We start from the raw sequence: 19486 nt of genomic DNA on the forward strand, positions 1-19486 counted from the left end.
GTGAAGTTGGGGAGATGGTTTTGTTCCAGGCAAAGTTTTGATGGTGGCCTCATTTCTACACCCACCTCTGCAGTGGGATTCCACCTGTGCCTTCCCCTGCAGATCAGGTCTTTTTTTCTTTCCTCCAGCGGAGATGGAGTGGATGAGGTCTGGGTGGATTGCAGCTGTGTTCCCCACCTGCAGCCAGCACTATAGGGGGAGCTTTCTCCAGATTCTCTCTGACCTCCTCTGTAGGCATCACAGGGTCTTCCTGGAGAAAAAGCTTAAAAGATAGTGGATAATACCTTATACCTCTGGTTCCCAAGGGTTCACAGTATCCTACTGTTTATACTTAGCTCTTGTCATTTTATTAAATATTTCTATTTAATCTTTGACCAGCTTAATTGGTGATTAACAGCATCTATCTGAGGTAGACAAATGCTTAGCTCCTGTTTCTCCCTGCAAGTGCCTGTCTGTCTCCAGCTTTTCAGGCACTTACCCGCAACCCAAGTCTCTGCAGGTTCAAGTAAAGTCAGTAATTTTCAGTTTGTCCTTTTTTATGTTGTAAGAGGGTGCAAGGTCATTCCCTGCTCTCTACATCTCTGAGCACATGCATGTCTTCTTTCCCATTTTTTAATTGCATTCCTTTTGTAATTAAGTTGTGAAACTTCTTTATGTAGTTTAAACACCAATCTTATTTTATTTCATATGTGTTTGAGAATACATTCTCCTAATCCTTGGCTTCTATTTTCATGTTCTTGTCAGTCTAAGAAAGAGCAGAAATTTTAATTTTGATCAATGTGCAATTTGTCCAATGTTTTCTGTTTTTTCTGTCTTAAAAAATATTTTCCAAATCCATGATCACCATGAGTTTCTCCTATATTTTCATCTCAAAGTTTTATTGTTTTTCAGTTTTATATTTAGTTCTATAATTCTTTTTGAGTTCATTTTTGTTTATGGTGTTCAATATAGATTGAGAGTTTTTTTGGTTTGTTTTTTTTTTTTACATACGTGAACAATTGTTCCAATATTCTTTGTTGAAAAGTTTATTCATTATTTATTTTATTTTATTTTATTATTTTATCTTATTGTTCAAATAAATTTGTCTCCACCTTCCTGCCATCACTTTCCTTTGCTCCCCTCCCCCACCTCTCTCCCTCAATCCTTTCCCACTTTGGCTTTGTCCTTTATACATGTTCCCTGACTTAATCCTTCCCTTCACTTTCCCTTTGCCTCCCTCTTGATTCTGAAGGTTTCTTTTTTCTTTTCTTTTCTTTAATTTTTATTTTTTGTTCAAATACATTTGTCTCCACCTTCCTACCACCACTTTCCCTCCCCCATCTCCCTCCCTCAATCCTTCCCTACTTTGGTTTTGTCCATGAGTCCTTGCTATATGTTCCTTGACTTGACCTTTCCCTTCCCTTTCCCCTCTCACTGCTCTCTTCTTCCCTCCTGATTCTGTTGGTGTCTTTTCTTTCAGTGTTGCTGGTTATATTTTCCTTGCTTATTTGTTTTGTTGATTAGGTTCCACTTATAGGTGAGATCATATGGTATTTGTCTTTCCCCGCCCCCCGGCTTATGTCACTTAGCATAATGCTCTTCAGTTCCATTCATGCTGTCACAAAGGGTAGTAGCTCTTTCTTTCTTTCTGCTGTGTAGTATTCCATTGTGTAAATGTAACATAGTTTTTTGATCCACTCATTTACTAATGGGCACTTAGGTTGCTTCCAACATTTGGCTATTGTAAGGTGTGCTTCTATGAACATTGGAGGGCACAGGTTCTTTTGAATGGGTGTCTTAGGATTCTTAGGGTATAATCCCAGCAGTGGAATCTCTGGGTCAAAAAGCAGTTCCGTTTTTAGCTTTTTGAGGAAATTCCAAACTGTTTTCCACAGTGGCTGCACCAGTCTGCATTCCCACCAATAGTGTACGAGGGTTTCCTTTTCTCCACAGCTTCACCAGCACCCGTTGTTTGTTGATTTGTTTATGATAGCCATTCTGACAGGTGTGAATTGGTATCTCATTGTGGTTTTAATTTGTATTTCTCTGATGGCTAGTGATGCTGCGCATCCTTTCATATGTCTCTGGGCCCTCTGTATCTCTTCCTTGGAGAAGTGTCTGTCCAGGTCCTTTGCCCATTTTTTAATTGGATTGTTTGTCTTCTTGGAGTGGAGTTCTGTGAGTTCTTTATATATTTTGGAGATCAAACCCCTACCTGATGTATCATTGGCAAATAAATTTTCCCAAATGATTGGTTCCCTTTTCATTTTGCTGATGTTTTCTTTAGCCTTGCAGAAGCTTCTTATTTTGATGAGGTCCCACTTGTTTATTCTTTCCTTTATGTCCCTTGCTTTAGGGGAACATATCAGTGAAAATATTGCTGCATGGGATATCTGAGAGTTTCCTGCCTATGTCCTCCTCTAGGACTTTTATGGTGTTGCAACTTATATTTAAGTGTTTTGTCCATCTTGTGTTTATTTTTGTGTATAATGTAAGTTGGAGGTCAAATTTCATTTTTTTTTGCATGTAGCTGTCCAGCTCTCCCAACACCATTTGTTGAAGAGGCTATTTTGACTCCATTTTATGATTTTGTCCCCTTTGTCACACATTAATTGATCACAGAGACATGGATTTATTTCTGGGCTTTCTATTCTGTTCCACTAATCTATATGTCTGTTTTTGTGAGAGTACCAGACTGTTTTGATTACAGAGGCTTTGTAATATAGTTTGATGTCCAGTATCGTGATCCCTCCTGCTTTGTTTTTCTCTCCCAAAATTGCTGTGGCTATTTTGGGTCGTTTACGGTTCCATATAAGTGTTTTAAATGTCTGTTCAATGTCTGTGAAATACATCATTGGTATTTTAATATGGATTGTGATGAATGTATAAATTGCTTTGGGTAGTATGGACATTTTGATGATGTTATTTCTTCCAATCCATGAACATGGTATATGCTTCCATTTATTTGTGTCTTCCTTGATTTTTTCTTCAGTGTTGTATAGTTTTCTGCATACAGGTCTTTCACCTCCTTGGTTAAGTTTATTCCTAGGTACTTTATTTTTCTTGTTGCTATAGCAAGTGGGATTTTTTTCCCCTGATTTCTGCTTCTACTATTTCATTGTTGGTATATAAAAATGCCTTTGATTTCTGAATATGGACTGTGTATCTTGCTGTTTTGCCAAATTCACTTATCAGGTTGAGTAGTTTTTTGGTGGAGTTTATAGGGTTTTCTATGTACCCTATCATGTCATCTGCAAACAATGAGTTTTACTTCCTCCAATCCAATTTGGATGCCTTTTATATCTTTTTCTTGTGTGATCATTGTAGCTAGGACTTCCAATACAATGTTGAAGTACTGAACATAGACACCTTTGTCTTGTTCCCAATCTTAGTGGGAAAACTTTGTTTTTGCGTGTTAAGCATGATGTTGGCTGTAGGTTTTTCATATATGGCCTTTATTATGTTGAACTATGCCCCCTTCATTCCCATTTTGCTGAGTGTTTTTATCATAAATGGGTGCTGTACCTTATCAAATGCTTTTTCTGCATCTATTGATATGATCATGTGGTTTTTGTCTTTCCTTTTGTTTATATGATGTATTATGTTAATTGATTTGCATATATTGAATCATCCTTGCATCCCTGGGATTGTTCTCACTTGATCATGGTGGATGACCCTTTTAATGTATTGCTGGAGGAGGTTACCCAATATTTTGTAGAGAATTTTAATGTCTATGTTCATAAGTGATATTGGCCTGTAGTTTTCTTTCTTTGTTGTATCTTTATCTGGTTTTGGGATTAGGATGATGCTGGCATCATAAAAAGAGTTTGGGAGTTGTTCCTCTTCTTGGATTTTTTGGAATAGTCTGTGAAGACAAGGTTTAGCTTTTCCTTAAATGTTTTGTAAAATTCTCCTGTGAAACTGTCTGGTCCAGGGCTTTTGTGTGCCCAGAGTTTCTTGATTACTGCTTCAATTTTACCAGCTGTTATCGGTCTGATCAGACTTTCTGCTTTTTCTTCACTCAGTGTTGTGAGTTTATGCTTTTCTAGGAATTTGTTCATTTCATCAAAGTTTTCAAATTTCTTGGCATATAATTGCTCATAGTAATTTCTTACAATCCTTTGTATTTCTGCGGTATCAGTTTTTATTTCTCCTCTTTAATTTCTGACATTATTTATTTGGGTCCTCTCCCTTTTTTTCTTGATGAGTCTGCTTAAAGTCTTGTCGATTTTTTTTATCTCTTCAAAGAACCAGCTCCTGGATTAGTTGATTCTTTGAATTGTTATTTTAGTCCCTATGTCATTCAGTTCTGCTCTGATATTGATTATTTCCTTCCTTCTACTTGCTCTGGGCTTTGTTTGCTATTGTTTCTCTAGTTCTTGATGTTGTAGGGTTAGGTCATTTCTTTGAAATGTTTCTATCTTTTTTAGCTATGCCTGTGTTGCTATGAACTTCCCTCTCAGGACTGCCTTCACTGTGTACCATAGGTTTTGGACTATTATTGTGTGTTCATTTTCATTTGTTTCTAGAAACTTCGATTTCATCTCTTATCCCATTATTGACCCATTCATTGTATAATAATGTGCTATTCAATCTCCATGAGTTTGAAAGTTTTTGAGGTTTTTTTCCTTGAGGTTGGTTTCCAGTTTCAAGCCCTTGTGGTCCAAGAAAATGTTTGTTAGGATTTTAGTTTCCTGAATTTATTGAGATTTGTTTTGTGTCCTATCATGTGGTCTATCTTTGAAAAAGTTCCATGTGCATTTATAAAGAATGTGTATTTTGCTTCTATACACATTCTCATGTATGAGAAAGGTTGCTGAGATGAAAGGTTCTATATATGTCACATAAGTCCATTTGATCTAATGCATCATTCAGTTCCACAATATCCTTGTTGATGTTTTGTTTGTTTTCTTTCTGGGTCTGCTTCTGATGATGTCAGATGTTGATTCATTTGACCTTCTGCAGTCTGTTTGAGATTTCCAGGAATCTACTATCTGTGTCTGTTTCCTGCAATTGTTAATCTAGTCACTCTGCCCTCAGCCATCAGGCTTAGTCACCACAGTGCGGGGCAGTGCCTCCTGAGGGTGGGGCTATTGTGTCCTTAGAGGCTGCTGCCACAAAGGGAAGTTGTCTGCCTGAGCAAGATGGAAGCTGAGGAGTTGGAGAGAAGTCAGCACCGATATCCCCCTGGCTACTCCCTCAGTTCTCTCCCCAATGCCTCCATCCCCAGTCTCTCCTCAAGTGTCTCTAGGCAGCTCTGTGTCCCCTTTAGCCAGGGATCCACTTTCTGTGCCAACTGTTCTGTACTCAGCATCCAAGCCTGCTCGCAACTCCTGGCAGGAGCAGAGTGTCCTGAGGGCAGAGCTATTGTGTCCTTTATGCCTGAGCAAGATGGACGCTGCAGAGTGAGAAGTGAGTCATCACCGGGGCCCCACTGGCCACTGTATCAGTTCTCTCCCCAAAGCTTTCCTCACCAATCTTTCCTCAGGCTCCAGCCCATTCTGCCCCTGCCTCTGCCCAGAGACTATTGAAGGTGGCTGCCACTGCAAATTTTTTCATTGACCCTTTAAATGTCTCTGTGTCTCCAGCCACCTGCCTCTGGCAGAGAGCACCACTACACTTTTCACAGCTGTCTTTTGCCTGTGTGCTTTTTGGGCTCTGGTGCTGTAGGCTGGAGGTCCCCGCTTATGATTCATCTCATAATGAGATGTGCTTTTTGGGGTTCTAATGCTGAAGTTTAATGGTCCCTGTTTATGATTCAGACCCTGTTCTTCTTAGGGAGATCCAACTGGCCATTTCAATATCCCCCTCAAGCCTCCACTGCACTTTTCACTCATTAGGATGTGCGAAATTTCTGGTTCCACTGTCTGTCCAAGGCTCCAAGGTTCCTCTCGCTATCGTTCCATTGTTTTCCAGGTGATTTCTCCACAATTTAGTTGTAATTCCAGTATGGTCCTGAAGGGAGGTCAGTGTGACTTCCACTCACTCCTCTGCCATATTCCTGAGTCTCATTCTTCATTTTTGTATTTACTCGGCACCTCCGATACAAATCAGTTAACCATGTATGTGTTGGGTTTATTTCTGTATTCCTTTTTCTGATGCTCTTATCTCTGTATTTATCCTTTCACTAATACCTCACTGTCTTGATCATCATAGCTTAAGAGAATGTCTAAGATTTTAATCTTTTCAAAACTGTGTGGCTATTCTGTGTCTTTTGCCATCCCGTATATATTTTACAACCAACATCTTGACTTCTACAAAAGTCTTCCTGATATTTTAATTGTTATTATATGAAATATATTTATCAATTTGGAGAAAGTCTCATATTTTAATTATAGCGAGTCCTCCAATCCAGGAGCATGGGATATTTGTCCAATTATTTAGTTTTTCATCGATTTCTTTCATCACAGTTTTGTAGTTTTCAGCATATAAATCCTTTACATTTTTTCTTAAATTTATTTCTAAATATTATATAGGTTCTTGTTGTTATTGTAAACAGTACCACTTTTGAAATTTAAATTTCCTGGTGTTAACTGTAGGTACAGTTTACCCATAAACAACAGTTTTGAACTACATGGGTCCACTTATATGCAGATTTTTTTTCAATAAATACTTTTGTTGCTCCATATCCATGGGTTTTGCATCTACAGATTCAACCAATGGCTGATCAAATAAAGCATATTCAGCCTGTGGTTTGCGATCAGCAGATGCAGAGAGCTGGCTGTATGCATTGGTCTATGACATTTTATATAAGGAAATTGAGCATCCACAGATTTTGATATTTATAGAAGTATCTTAAAACCAATGCAAAAGGGTTACTCTAGTTAAGAATTTGGGGAGTCCAGAGTTACTCACAGATATTATTTTACTGTGTAGGGGGTAAATGCTCCTAACTCCCATGTTGTTCAATGGACAACTGTATATAGAATTTAAATTAATTTTGCATCTCTCATTTTATTTTATAGCTGTATATACTTCATTTTGCATGTGATATCATTTATTAGAGAGTCTCCCATGGATGTATATTTATGTAAATTCCAGCATTTTACATTTACACAGTGATTAGCTTTAAATATATAAATTTTAAAAATATTGTTGAAAGTTCTGCTTTCTGTGTGAATATCTAAAGATTTCTTGCTTGGTGAAGAGGTAAATTCATAGAAAATATTGTTAGATATTTCCAAATTTTCCTACAAAGTGGTCATATTTGGCACTTTTACCACCAATGTATGAGTGCCCATTTTCCTCCATTGCTTAACCAACAGAGTATATTGTCAAATTTTTTAAATCTTGATAAACTCATGGTGAGAAATAGTATCTAAATGTAAAATTGATTTGCAATTATCTGACTTTAAGTAAAGTTCAGCATCTTTTAATTTGCTTTAAGAGCTATTTTTGCATCACTCTTCATGAATTGGCTTTCTATGTCTTTCCCAATTTCACAAATGATATTTTAAATTTTTTCTTCATTTTTAAAATGTATTTTTTTCTTATATCAGGGATAGTGGACGTTTGTGATTGGTTTGTCCTTTCATTTGTTATCTTGCTTGTTACTATGAAAAATTTACTTTTAGCTTCATATAGTAAAAGTTATCAATATATTCTCTTTTTCCATCTTGAATTTCAGTAATAGATATAGCTCATTCCTCAACACCATGTTACACAACAGAGGCTGGAAAATTTTTTTCTGTACGTGATCAGATAAGAAATGTTTTAAGTTTTGTGACCAATAAGGTCTATGCTGTGATTACTCATCTCTGCTCCTGTAGCAACAAAACAGCCATAGATAGTATGTAAATGCATAGGTGTGGCTGTGTTCCAAGAATGTCAGCGGCAGATATTCTATTAGAAAATGTCCCGAGAGGACTTCAAGATGATGGAGAAGTTAATGGAAGTCACACTGACCTCCTCCCAGGACCAATCTGGAACTACAATTAAATTGTGGAGAAATCACCTGGAACAAAGAACTGAAAAACAGTGAAAGAGGAAACTTAAAACTGGACAGGCAAAGAAATTGGATTTAGCACAACCTAACTGATAAGGAGTGCATCAAAGACTTGAGAAGGCAGGCTGGGCGCCCATGGGCAGCAATGCCAGAGGGCTACTGAAACGGCCAGTGGGATCCCCCTGGGAAGAGTGGGTCTGAACAATAGGTGGAGATCTCCAGCCTACAGCACCAGGGCCCAAAAAGTACACAGATAACAGCCAGCTGCAAAAAGTGGCAGGGTGGCTATCTGCCACAGGTGGGTGGCTGGAGACTCAAAGAGCCATTTAAAGGGCCAATGTATAAATTTTAATTTGCAGCCATTTACCCTGGGCTCCAGAAAAGGTGGGGGCAGAGTAGGCTGGAGCCACCTGAGGAAAGATTGGAGAAGAAGGCTTTGGGGAGAAAACTGAGAGTGCAACTGATGAAGTCTTGGTGCTGAATCATCCCCCATATGGCAACAGATATCTGGCTCAGGCAGACCACTCCCTCTGAGCAGTAACAGCCTGAAGGACATGATAATACCACACATAGGAGGGACTCTGGCCTGCCCTGTGGTGCCTAAGCCTGACTTCCAAGTGCAGAGTGAATGGATTAACAACTGAAGGAGACAGCCACAGGCAGTAGATTCCTGGAATTCTCAAAAAGACTGCCTAAGTTCAGATGGTGTCAACAGCTGACATCATCAGAGGCAGATCCAGAAAGAAAAAAACAGCAGTCTCCTATCATAGAGTTCACACCACAAAGTCAGGAAATCAAGAAGTAGAAGCAAAAAAGAAGAGTCTCACAAATAATGGGAAAACAAAGAAATACCCCCTCTTAGAACTGCAAGGAGGAATCCCCAGAAAGAGAGTTAAAAGAAATAGGGGCAAGGAAACTATCAGATACTGAGTTCAAAACAATGGTTCTAAAGAAGTTCAATGAGTTCAGTGAGCTCAGAGAGAATTAAAAAAACTACAGGGAAACTATGAGGAACTTACTGCAAACTATATCAGCATTAAAAAGGACATTGAAACTATCATAAGAGGCAAGAGGAAATGAAGATTACAATTTCTGAATTAAAGTACATGGTAGAAACAATCAAAAGCAGGCTAGGTGGAACAGAGGATTGAATCAGTAAGCAGGAGGAAAAGATAGAAAAAACGTTCCCAGAAAGACCAAGAAAACTAAAAAAGACTTGAAAAGAATAAAGAGGCATTTAGGAAAATGCAGGACTACCTGAAACGTAATAATGTCCATATAATAGGGATACCAGAAGGAGAAGAAGAGGAACAAGGGATAGAGAACCTGTTTGAAAAAGTAATGATGGAAAACTTCCTTAATTTGAGGAAAGAAAAAGTCATGCAAGTCCAGGAAGCACAGAAGGCCTTATTTAAGAGGAACCCAATGAGGCCCACTCCAAGACACATCATCATTAAAATGGTAAATATCAAAGACAAAGAGAGAGTCCAAAACGCAGCAAAGGAGAAACAGATAGTAATATGCAAGGGGGCCCTGATAATACTAGCAGCTGACCTCTCAACAGAAACAGTACAAGCCAAGAAGGAACGGCAAGAAATATTCCAAGTCATGAAAAGCAAAGGCCTGCAACCTAGCCTGCTCTACCCAGCAAGGCTCTCAATTAAAATGGAAGGTGAAATAAGGAGTTTCCCAGACAAAGGAAGACTAAAAGAATACACCTCCACCAAACCAGCATTGCAAACATGCTAAAGGGACTGCTTTAAGAAGTTGAAGAAAATGTGAGAAAGAGAGGAACACAGGTACAAAGGGGAAAAATGAATCAGTACTTATCAATAATAACTTTAAATGTAAATGGACTAAATGCTCCGATCAGAAGACATAGGGTAGCTGAATGATTAAGAAAACTTGACCCACACATATGCTACCTACAAGAGACCCACCTCAGAACAGAGGACCTACACAGACTGAAAGTAAAGGGATGAAAAAAATATTCCAAGCAAATGGACAGGACAAAATACAGTGTAACAATTCTTATATGAAACAAAATAAGTTTCAAAACAAAGGTCATAAAAAGAGACCTAGAGGACTCTTCATAATATTCAAAGGAAGAATCCATCAAGAAGACATAAACATTATAACCCCCCAACATAGGAGCACCCAAATATATAAGAAAAATCTTGCAGGACATCAAGAAAGATATAGACAGCAACACACTGAGTGTAGGGGATCTTAACACTCCACTGTCAAAAATTTATAGATCTTCCAAACAAAACATCAACATGGATATTGCGGAACTAAACGATGTAATAGACCATATGGACTTAGTTGACATATATAGAACCTTTCATCCCATAAAATCAAAATACACATTCTTTTCAAATACACATAGAACATTTTGAAGGATAGACCTCATGAGAGGACACAAAACAAACCTCAACAAATTCAAGAAAATTGAAATCATAACAAGCATTTCATCGCACCACAAAGGCTTAAAACTAGAATCCAACCTCAAGGAAAAAACTCAAAAGACATTCAAGCTCATGGAGACTGAATAGAACACTATTAAACAATGAATGGGTTAAAAATGAGATCAAAGGAGAAATCAAAAAGTTTCTGGAAACAAATGAAAATGAACACACAACAGTCAAAAACCTATGAGACACAGCAAAGGCAACCTGAGAAGGAAATTCAAGCAATACAGGCCTTCCTAAAAAAGATAGAAATGTTTCAAATAAACGACATAACCCTACATCTTCAATAATTGGAGAAACAACAAACAAATCCCCGAGTGAGTAGAAAGATGGAAATAATCAAGATCAGAACAGAACTGAATGAAATAGAGACTAAAAGAACAATTCAAAGGACCAACCAATCCAGGAGCTGATTCTTTGAAAAGATAAACAAAATCGACAAGACTCTATGCAGACTCATCAAGAAAAATAGGGAGAAGACCCAGAAAAATACATTCAGAAATGAAAGAGGAGAAATTACAACTGATATCACAGAAATACAAAGGATTGTAAGAAATTATTATGAAAAATTATATGCCAACAAATTTGAAAACCTCGATGAAATGGACAAATTTCTAGAAAAATATAACCTGCCAACACTGAATGAAGAAGAAGCAGAAAGCCTGAACAGCCCGTTGATAGCTGTTGAAATTGAAGCAGTAATCAAAAAACTCCCAACACACAAAAACCTTGCACCAAACAGTTTCACAGGAGAGTTTTACAAAACATTTAAGGAATAGTTTACCTCTGTCCTTTCCAGAAAATCTGAGAAGAGGGAAGACTCTCAAACTCTTTTTATGACGCTAGCATCATCCTTATCCCAAACCAAATAAAGACACCACAAGGAAAGAAAACTATAAGCCAATATCACTGATAAACATGGATGCTAAAATCATTAACACAGTATTGGCAAACCACATCCAGCAATACATTAAAAACATGATCAAGTGGGAACCACCTCGGGATGCAAGGATGGTTCAACATTCACAAATCAGTATGTGATACATCATATAAACAAATGGAAAGGCAAAAACCACATGATCATATCAATAGATGTGAAAAAAAGCACTTGATAAGATATAGCATCCATTTATGATAAAAAAACATACAGCAATGTGGGAATAAAGGGGGAGTACCTCAACATAATAAAGGCCATATATGAAAAACCTACAGCCAACATCATACTCAACATGCAAAAAGTGGAAGCTTTCCCACTAAGATCAGGAACAAGGCTGTCAATTTTCACCACTTCTATTCAACATAGTATTGGAAGCCCTATCTACAACGATTACACAAGAAAAAGAAATAAAAAGCATACAAATTGGATTGGAGGAAGTAAAACTGTCACTGTTTGCAGATGAAATGATAGTGTACATATAAAACCCCATAGACTCCACAAAAAAGCTACTTGACCTAATAAGTGAATTTGGCAAAACAGTGGGATACAAAGTCAATATACAGAAATTGAAGACATTTTTGTACATCAACAATGAATTATAAGATTCAGAAATCAGGAAATAAATCCCATTTGCTATAGCCACAAAAAAATAAAGTACCTAGGAATAAACTTAACCTAGGAGGTAAAAGACTTGTACTCAGAAAACCAACAACACTGAAGAAAGAAATTAAAGAAGACACAAATAAATGGAAGCATATACTGTGTTCACGAATTAACATCATTAAAATGTCTGTACTATCCAAAGCAATTTATAGATTCAAAGCAATCCCTATTAAAATATTAATGACATATTTCACAGACATATAATAAACATTTCAAAAATGTTTGTGGAACTGCAAATGACCCCAAATAGCTGCAGCAATTTTGAAGAACAACAAAGTAGGAGGGGTCACTGTATCTGACATCAAAGTGTATTACAAGACCACTGTAATCAAAACAGTCTGGTACTGGCATAAGAATGGACACATAGATCAATGGAACAGAATAGAGAGCCTGGAAATAATCCCATGGCAATTAATATTCAACAAAGGGGGCAGAAGCATAAAATGGAGTCAAAATAGACTCTTCAACAAATGGTGTTGGGAGAGCTGGACAGCTACATACAAAAAAAAATGAAATTTGACCCCCAACTTACACTATACACAAAAATAAACACAAGATGGACAGAACACTTAAATATAAATCACAACACCATAAAAGTCCTAGAGGAGAACATAGGCAGGAAATTCTCAGATATCCTGTGCAGCAATATTTTCACTGATATATCCCCTAAAGGAAATAATTAAAAAATGAGACTTTATCAAAATAAGAAGCTTCTGCATGGCTAAAGAAAAAAATCAGCAAAATGAAAAGGGAACCAACCATATGGGAAAATTTATTAGCCAATGATACTTTGGACAGGGATTTGATCTCCAAACTATGTAAAGAGCTTACACAACTCCACTCCGGGAAGATGAACATCCAATTAAAAAATGGGCAAAGGACCCAAACAGACACTCCTCCAATGAGGACATATACACAGGGCCCAGAGACATATGAAAGGATGTGCAGCATCACTAGCCATCAGAGAAATGCAAATTAAAACCACAATGATATATCACTTCACACTTGTCAGAAAGGCCATCATAAACAAATCAACAACAAGTACAGGCAAGGTTGTGGGGAAAGGGAACCCTAGTACAGTGATGATGGGAATGCAGACTGGCGCAGCCACTGTGGAAAACATTTTGGAATTTCTTCAAAAAGCTAAAAGTGGAACTGCCTTTTGACCCAGCAATTCCACTGCTGGGATTATACTCTAGGAATCCCAAAACACCCATTCAAAACAACCTATGCACCCCAATGTTCATAGCATCACAGTTTACAATAGTCAAGTGCTTGAAGCAACCTAAGTGCCCATCAGTAAGTGAGTGAATCAAAAAAGTATGGCACATTTACACAATGGAATACTATGCAGCAGAAAGAAAGGCAGGGAGAGAGGGAGGGAGAGAGGGAGGAAAGAAAGCAAGGAAGGAAGAGAGAAAGAGAGAAAAGAAAGGAGAAAGAAAGAAAGAAAGAAAGAAAGAAAGAAAGAAAGAAAGAAAGAAAGAAAGAAAGAAAGAAAGAAAGAAAGAAAGAAAGAAAGAAAGAAAGAAAGAAAGAAAGAAAGAAAGAAAGAAAGAAAGAAAGAAAGAAAGAAAGAAAGAAAGAAAAGAAAGAAAGAAAAGAAAAGAAAAGAAAAGAAAAGAAAAGAAAAAAGAAAGAAAGGAAGAAAGAAAAGAAGGAAAGAGAAAGAAAGGAAGGAAGGGAGAGAAAGAGAGAGATGGAGGGAAGAAGGGGAAGGAAAGGAAAGGAAAGGAAAGGAAAGGAAAGGAAAGGAAAGGAAAGGAAAGGAAAGGAAAGGAAAGGAAAGGAAAGGAAAGGAAAGGAAAGGAAAGGAAAGGAAAGGAAAGGAAAGGAAAAGAAAAAGGCAGGCAGGAAGGAAAGAAATAGGAAAGGAAGGGAGGAAGGAAGAGAGAAAAAGAAAGCACTATTAACCTTTGCAATAGCATGGTTGGAACTGGAGAGCATTTGGCTGAGTGAAATGAGCCAGGGGGTGAAAGACAAATACCATATGATCTTACTTATAAGTGGAACCTAATCAACAAAACAGACAAGCAAGGATAATATAACCAGCACCACTGAAAGAAAAAAGAAACCAACAGAAACGAAAGGGAAGGAGGGAGGTGGGTAACCAGGAAAAGAAGGGGAAGGTTCAAATCAAGGAACACGTATAAAGGACTCATGGACAATGCCAAAGTGGGGAAGGATTGATGGTTGGAGTTGGGAGTGGGGGTGGGGCATGGGAATGTGGTGGCGGATAAATGGAGACAAATGTATTTTAACAATAAAATATATATGCATATATATGAAAATGTCCTAAAAGGAGGGTTTCTCTTTTTCATTTTTATATGTTTTGTTTTATATTTTTACTATTTTATATTTTGAAAGTCAAATCTACCATGGTATTTATACTATTTCTAGGAAGATAAGGCTTAGACTCAGCTTAAAATAGTAATCTCTTTATTTCAGTAACTATTTTGTGAATGAGGGTTTTTTCTCTCTTTAGCTTTGGGAACTAGAGACTAGAATGTATTTCAACTGCCTGTATCATAGAGGCAGGTAGTGTGCTGGTTGCAAGGACAGTCACTGAAGCCAGAAGCCCAGCCCTCCATCTCCACTTATATGTCAGTGACCACAAATTAAATAACATCTCCACACCTCTGTTGCTTCATCTGTGAAGAGTGAATCATGGTAGTGTGCCAAAAGATTGTCACAAATACACAATGAATAAGAATGGTACCTGAGAAAGAACAGTTCTGAGTGATTGACTGCTATGACCCTCCCAGGATTTCAGCAGGATCCCAGGGAAAGAGGTCCTGATGAGTATCCACTCTGTTGTGTGGTCATCTTGTGATCCTGGGGGATCTGAGGCCTATGCAAAAAGAAGTGTGCTGGTCAGGCTCTGACATATCCCTCAGTGTGGAATTAATAATCCTCCATCCCTGGGAGCACAGGGGAAACATTTCATCCCACCTCCACCCCAAAATGTATGGAGTGATGTAAATGTATGGAGTGTTTACACTGAACACCTTTAGGATGGCCTGACAGAGTTGAAGCAGTGTGGGGTTTCAGGTTTGAAAGCAATTTTATCTCTCTGACCTCAACTTATTAAAAGCTAAGTGGGGAAAAATATGATCATTACATTGCAAATGTGTTGTGATGGTCACATAAGATGTAATACCGCAGGCATCTTTCCTGGCATATGATGATTTCCTCTTTGAGTCTGAGCCACATCATTTATGTTAGGAGTAATCTCCATAGTTACAAAAATAACACATGACTCAAGTTCTGTGGGGAGGGAGGCTCAGGCTGGGCACCCAGCTGTGCAGCCTCTGTGGTCGCCCATATTGAGAAGGATGTGTGTGGGCACAGACTGAAGATGGTTCTTGTGCAGGTATCTTGGCAACTCTAACGTTGTGGGCATCAGTCCAGCAGGCACAGAAGTACACGGCCTCATCTTGTTTCTCTAAGGAATTTATTTTCAAGGTGGAAGTGGAAGAGCGAATATTTTTATTTGCCTCAAATTTCTTGTTCCTCTGACTAACAGGTATTGTGGAGTCAACGTACATTAAATGTTCTATACCCTGATCTGGTTTCTGCTGGTACCAGTGTATGTAGTCTGTGCTAAAGGTGCTAGAAGACACCTTACAATATATATAGGCACTCTTATCTCTTGCCTTGGAAATTGATATTTCAGGTTGCTCCAACTTTAACTGTCCAAGGCCACCTTCAAACAAAAAAATAAATAAATAAATCTCATGGACAAATGACATGTAAAGGTGTAATAATAAAGAATTTCTTTGGTCTCTGTCTAGAAAATGACAGGGAACTCACAAGCCCAGAAGGAGAAGAAGAGGACGGCTTCCAGTAGCGACATCCTGCACACCAGGCTGGCTCCCCAGGGAGAAGGTAAGAAAGTGAGGTCCCTGTTAGCAGACCAGTGTCAGGAGGGCGGGGCTGGGTCTGGTTTCTTGGAGGAAGTCGTGGCTCAGACAGTTCCTAGGGGTTCTTCATGGTCTGCTATAAACAGGAGCAGTTCTGGGGCTTCCTCAGCTCCATGGGTGCTGGGAAGAAGGGGTAAGAGTGTTTGTGATCTGGGAAGAAAATCCTGGGATAAATGTGTCCATCTTGGGCTGGGACAGAGACAGTTTTCAAACCCACTCAGCTATTCCCTGGGAAATACCAGGCCATAGAAATATTTCATCAGAAATGTGAAGACATACCTGCTTGTTCAGCCCCTGTATGTATCTTTCTGTGGATTCGGGACTTGGGTATGAAAACTGACCTTTATTTTTTGTAACACGACAAAACAAAATCAGACATTGAAACACCTCATTGACATTATTGAAGATGCTTTATGCACATGGACTAGAGAAATTCTGTTTTTTGGTTTTTTTAATTAATCTATATGTCACCACAGAGACTATGACTCAGGGCAACCACACTTCATTTACCATCTGGGTGCCTTTTAGAAGGGGCTGGACTGCAGTTGCTGGCAGGTAGAGGAAACAGAGCAATCTGGGAGACTCAGCTTCCCATTCTGGACCTTGGAACTGTCTCATGAACAATATGCCACATGCAGGAGTATTTTCAAAGCCATGTTATATTTAATGTGTAATAATAAGCTTTCAAATTAATATAGCATCTAATATCCATTGAGAAATTGTTATATGTAAGACAATATTCTAAATGTTTACTTATTTTAATCCTGTCTAGAACACTCTTATGAGATAGTTCTTACTATGACCTCTAACTGGTAATGATATACAGTGGCAAAGAGAAGTGATTCATTCAAATACCCATACCTAGGAAATATGAGAACTCAGATAAGTAGCAGTTCATTAAAGAAAGTTAGAGTAAAATGAAGTATAAAAAATAACAGGAAAAGGTACCAACACTTTTCTGTTACTTTGCATTTTTCTCTACATATTTATGAATAGAAATTGGATTTCTTGGCATTATATATAAACAAACATTTTTAAGTGGGACTTGAATATTTGGCTTGATATGCTCTTCTTTTGGTTAACGTATTATAGTGAGAAACTCTGAAGTCTTTAAATAATCTATTTGTGTTATTTAGTAACCAAAGTTATAATTCAACACCTTCCTATACCACTTAAGCCTATCTGAAATTTGTGTTACTTAAGCTTCTTGTGCCTCACTTTCCTTATATACAAGTTGCCTACATATCTGTCTTTCAAGGTATTGAGAGGCTTACATGATCACATTGCACAAAACACTCAAATATTAGTACCTGGCACATCATGAGTCTTCAATGACATTATGAAGTGTTATTATTCATATTGTCATCAAACAAGACAAAATTACCTTGCTAAATACATTTACAATGCAACAAAAGTAGTGCATTTAGAAAAATATGTAAATTAATCAAAGCACATAGGAGAAATGAAGCCATCTATTTCCTCAGGAATAATCATTCTTTACGTTTTAGACAATTCATTTACTCCTTTTATTATTCCTCTATCAATACAATTTTACTGTCGTAAAATGTTTGTAAAATTGTTTACAAACAATTTTATTGTCTAAAAGTTATTATATACTCATGGATTTTCTTTCTATTATATTGCAAATATTTTTAAATTTTAGTCACAAATCCATAAAATACTTTTTTCAAAGGCTGCATGATAGTCTATTCTTTGAATGCAATGTAAATCAGCTGTCTCTTTCCCTGTAAATTTCCATTTAGTCTGACATATAAAGAGCTGCTGGAGAGTTTTCTCTTAAGATCTGAACACAGGAGAGTGTTGCACAGTGAACACCTCAGTACTGCTCCCTGAGACTCTTTTGAGGACTGAGTGAACAACCATGTAAGAAGACAGCAGTGATCTGTCAAGAAGCTTGTCTGTGCATTCCTGTCTGAAAAGAGCCTATATCCTCAGTTTCTTTGGGATTCTTTGAGGTCTTTCTCTACCCTTGTTTTTATTAAAAGTTTAGATAATCTCTAAGATCCTATATAGGTTCAAGAAATCAACTGTGGTCCACGCTGAGAGAATAAAATGGTCAGCAATTATACAAAGAGAATGTAATCAGAAAAGGTTGAGTGAGTCAGAGGTAGGAGGAGAAAGGCTGACATGTGGATCTATGTCACCTTTTTCTATGAGTCTCCTTTCTTTCTTCCAATGGCTTCCCTGAATCGAGAACTAGAACCAGGGCCCTTAGAAGAGGAGATGAGGGGGATGGATATGTTGTCATAATGTTAGAAATTATCAAATAAGTAGAGGAGTGTGTATGGCACAGATGCAAGGTGATATCCATATTTTTCCATGTGGTGCCAGCATGTACTGCATAAGAAGAGTGTGTGAATTAAAGGGTAGTTATTTGGAAACAAATTGATAAATTATTGACATTTTACATATGTTGCAAAGGCTTCTGATCACTCAAATCCTTGTCGCATGTTTCAGTACAAAATAGCAAGTTGTGTCAGGGAATATTTGACAAAAGTTAACTTTCTTTTCTCCATAGGTGTTGGAAAAATGTGTAGCATTTCTTTATGTCCTCTTATGGTCTAGAGGTCAGGCTCTGGGTCTAGATACATGGGTTCAACCCTACTTTGCATTGTATCACTTGTGCAACTGGGACAAGTTCTTGGGATACATAATATATCACTTACCTCATGAGTCAGATGCGTTCATAGTCATAAGAGAAGAGACCTCATAGGTTACTGTGAGGGTTGAAGAAGTCCATATGGGCAAAGAATTGAGAACACTAATAGATATCTCTCTCAAACAAGAAATTGTTAGCTGCTTCTTCTCTTGGCCCATTCACACTCTTCTTCTGTACTAATGACCCCAGGAGATCAGACCTGTATTCTGAGGACATCATGTTCTCACAGCCCTGAATGTGAAGTGAGGACCTATCTTCCTCCTCCTCCAGATAAAAGATACTGGTCCATCTCAAATTTACTTCAAGTAATTTGTTTGTTATAGAATTGCGACGTTTACATTTTCAGGGTAGCCTCATGGTGTAATTCAAAACATATGGACTTCTTGTCTTTTTACCAATCATTTCAACTCTCAGAGTTTTAATTTTTTATCTGTAAAATGAACAAGCAATTGTTATGATGCTACAGGTTTGTGATAATTAACAGTGACAATGTACTTGATCTTGGAGTGGTGGTACACAATACTTCTCTCCCTCAGCCTGAGCCATTCCTGTTAGTGGAAGTGTCTGCACGGCGATATGATTAATGGGGCCTGTGTCTACTCATTCCCAGGCAAGACTTAATTCATTGGGAAGTGGTGTCAAATGAAGATTTGGGAACACCGTGGTCAGAAATGCTTCCTGCTCAAGGTGGGGCCTAATGTGTGAGCAAACATGTTGGCTTTTCTCAGGGCACTTTGGCACCGCAGTGCTGTGGGCCCCACCAGCACGCGAGTCACTGACCACATGTTTTTCTATGAAGTGTATGGTAAGGACTGATGTAGACTTTGGAAAACTTTTTTTGCCTCAAATTTGCTCTTTTTCTCACCTAAGTGAACTGGAGCTGGAACG

General features: G+C 38.0%; 1 gene segment (V, D, J or C); it reads right to left on the minus strand.

The window, feature by feature from the left end:
* LOC129063521 (T-cell receptor gamma chain C region C10.5-like) overlaps positions 1-15851 on the minus strand; it is a 36865-nt gene extending 21014 nt beyond the window's left edge. Inside the window, 2 exon segments of the C gene segment in view lie at positions 15388-15701; positions 15809-15851. Coding sequence covers positions 15388-15701; positions 15809-15851 — 357 coding nt within the window.
* Between the last annotated feature and the right edge of the window lie 3635 nt (positions 15852-19486).

Source organism: Pteronotus mesoamericanus, unplaced genomic scaffold, assembly GCF_021234165.1.
Source record: "Pteronotus mesoamericanus isolate MK-2021 breed Mesoamerican mustached bat unplaced genomic scaffold, CSHL_Meso_final scaffold_85, whole genome shotgun sequence".
Classification (NCBI taxonomy): Eukaryota; Metazoa; Chordata; class Mammalia; order Chiroptera; family Mormoopidae; genus Pteronotus; species Pteronotus mesoamericanus.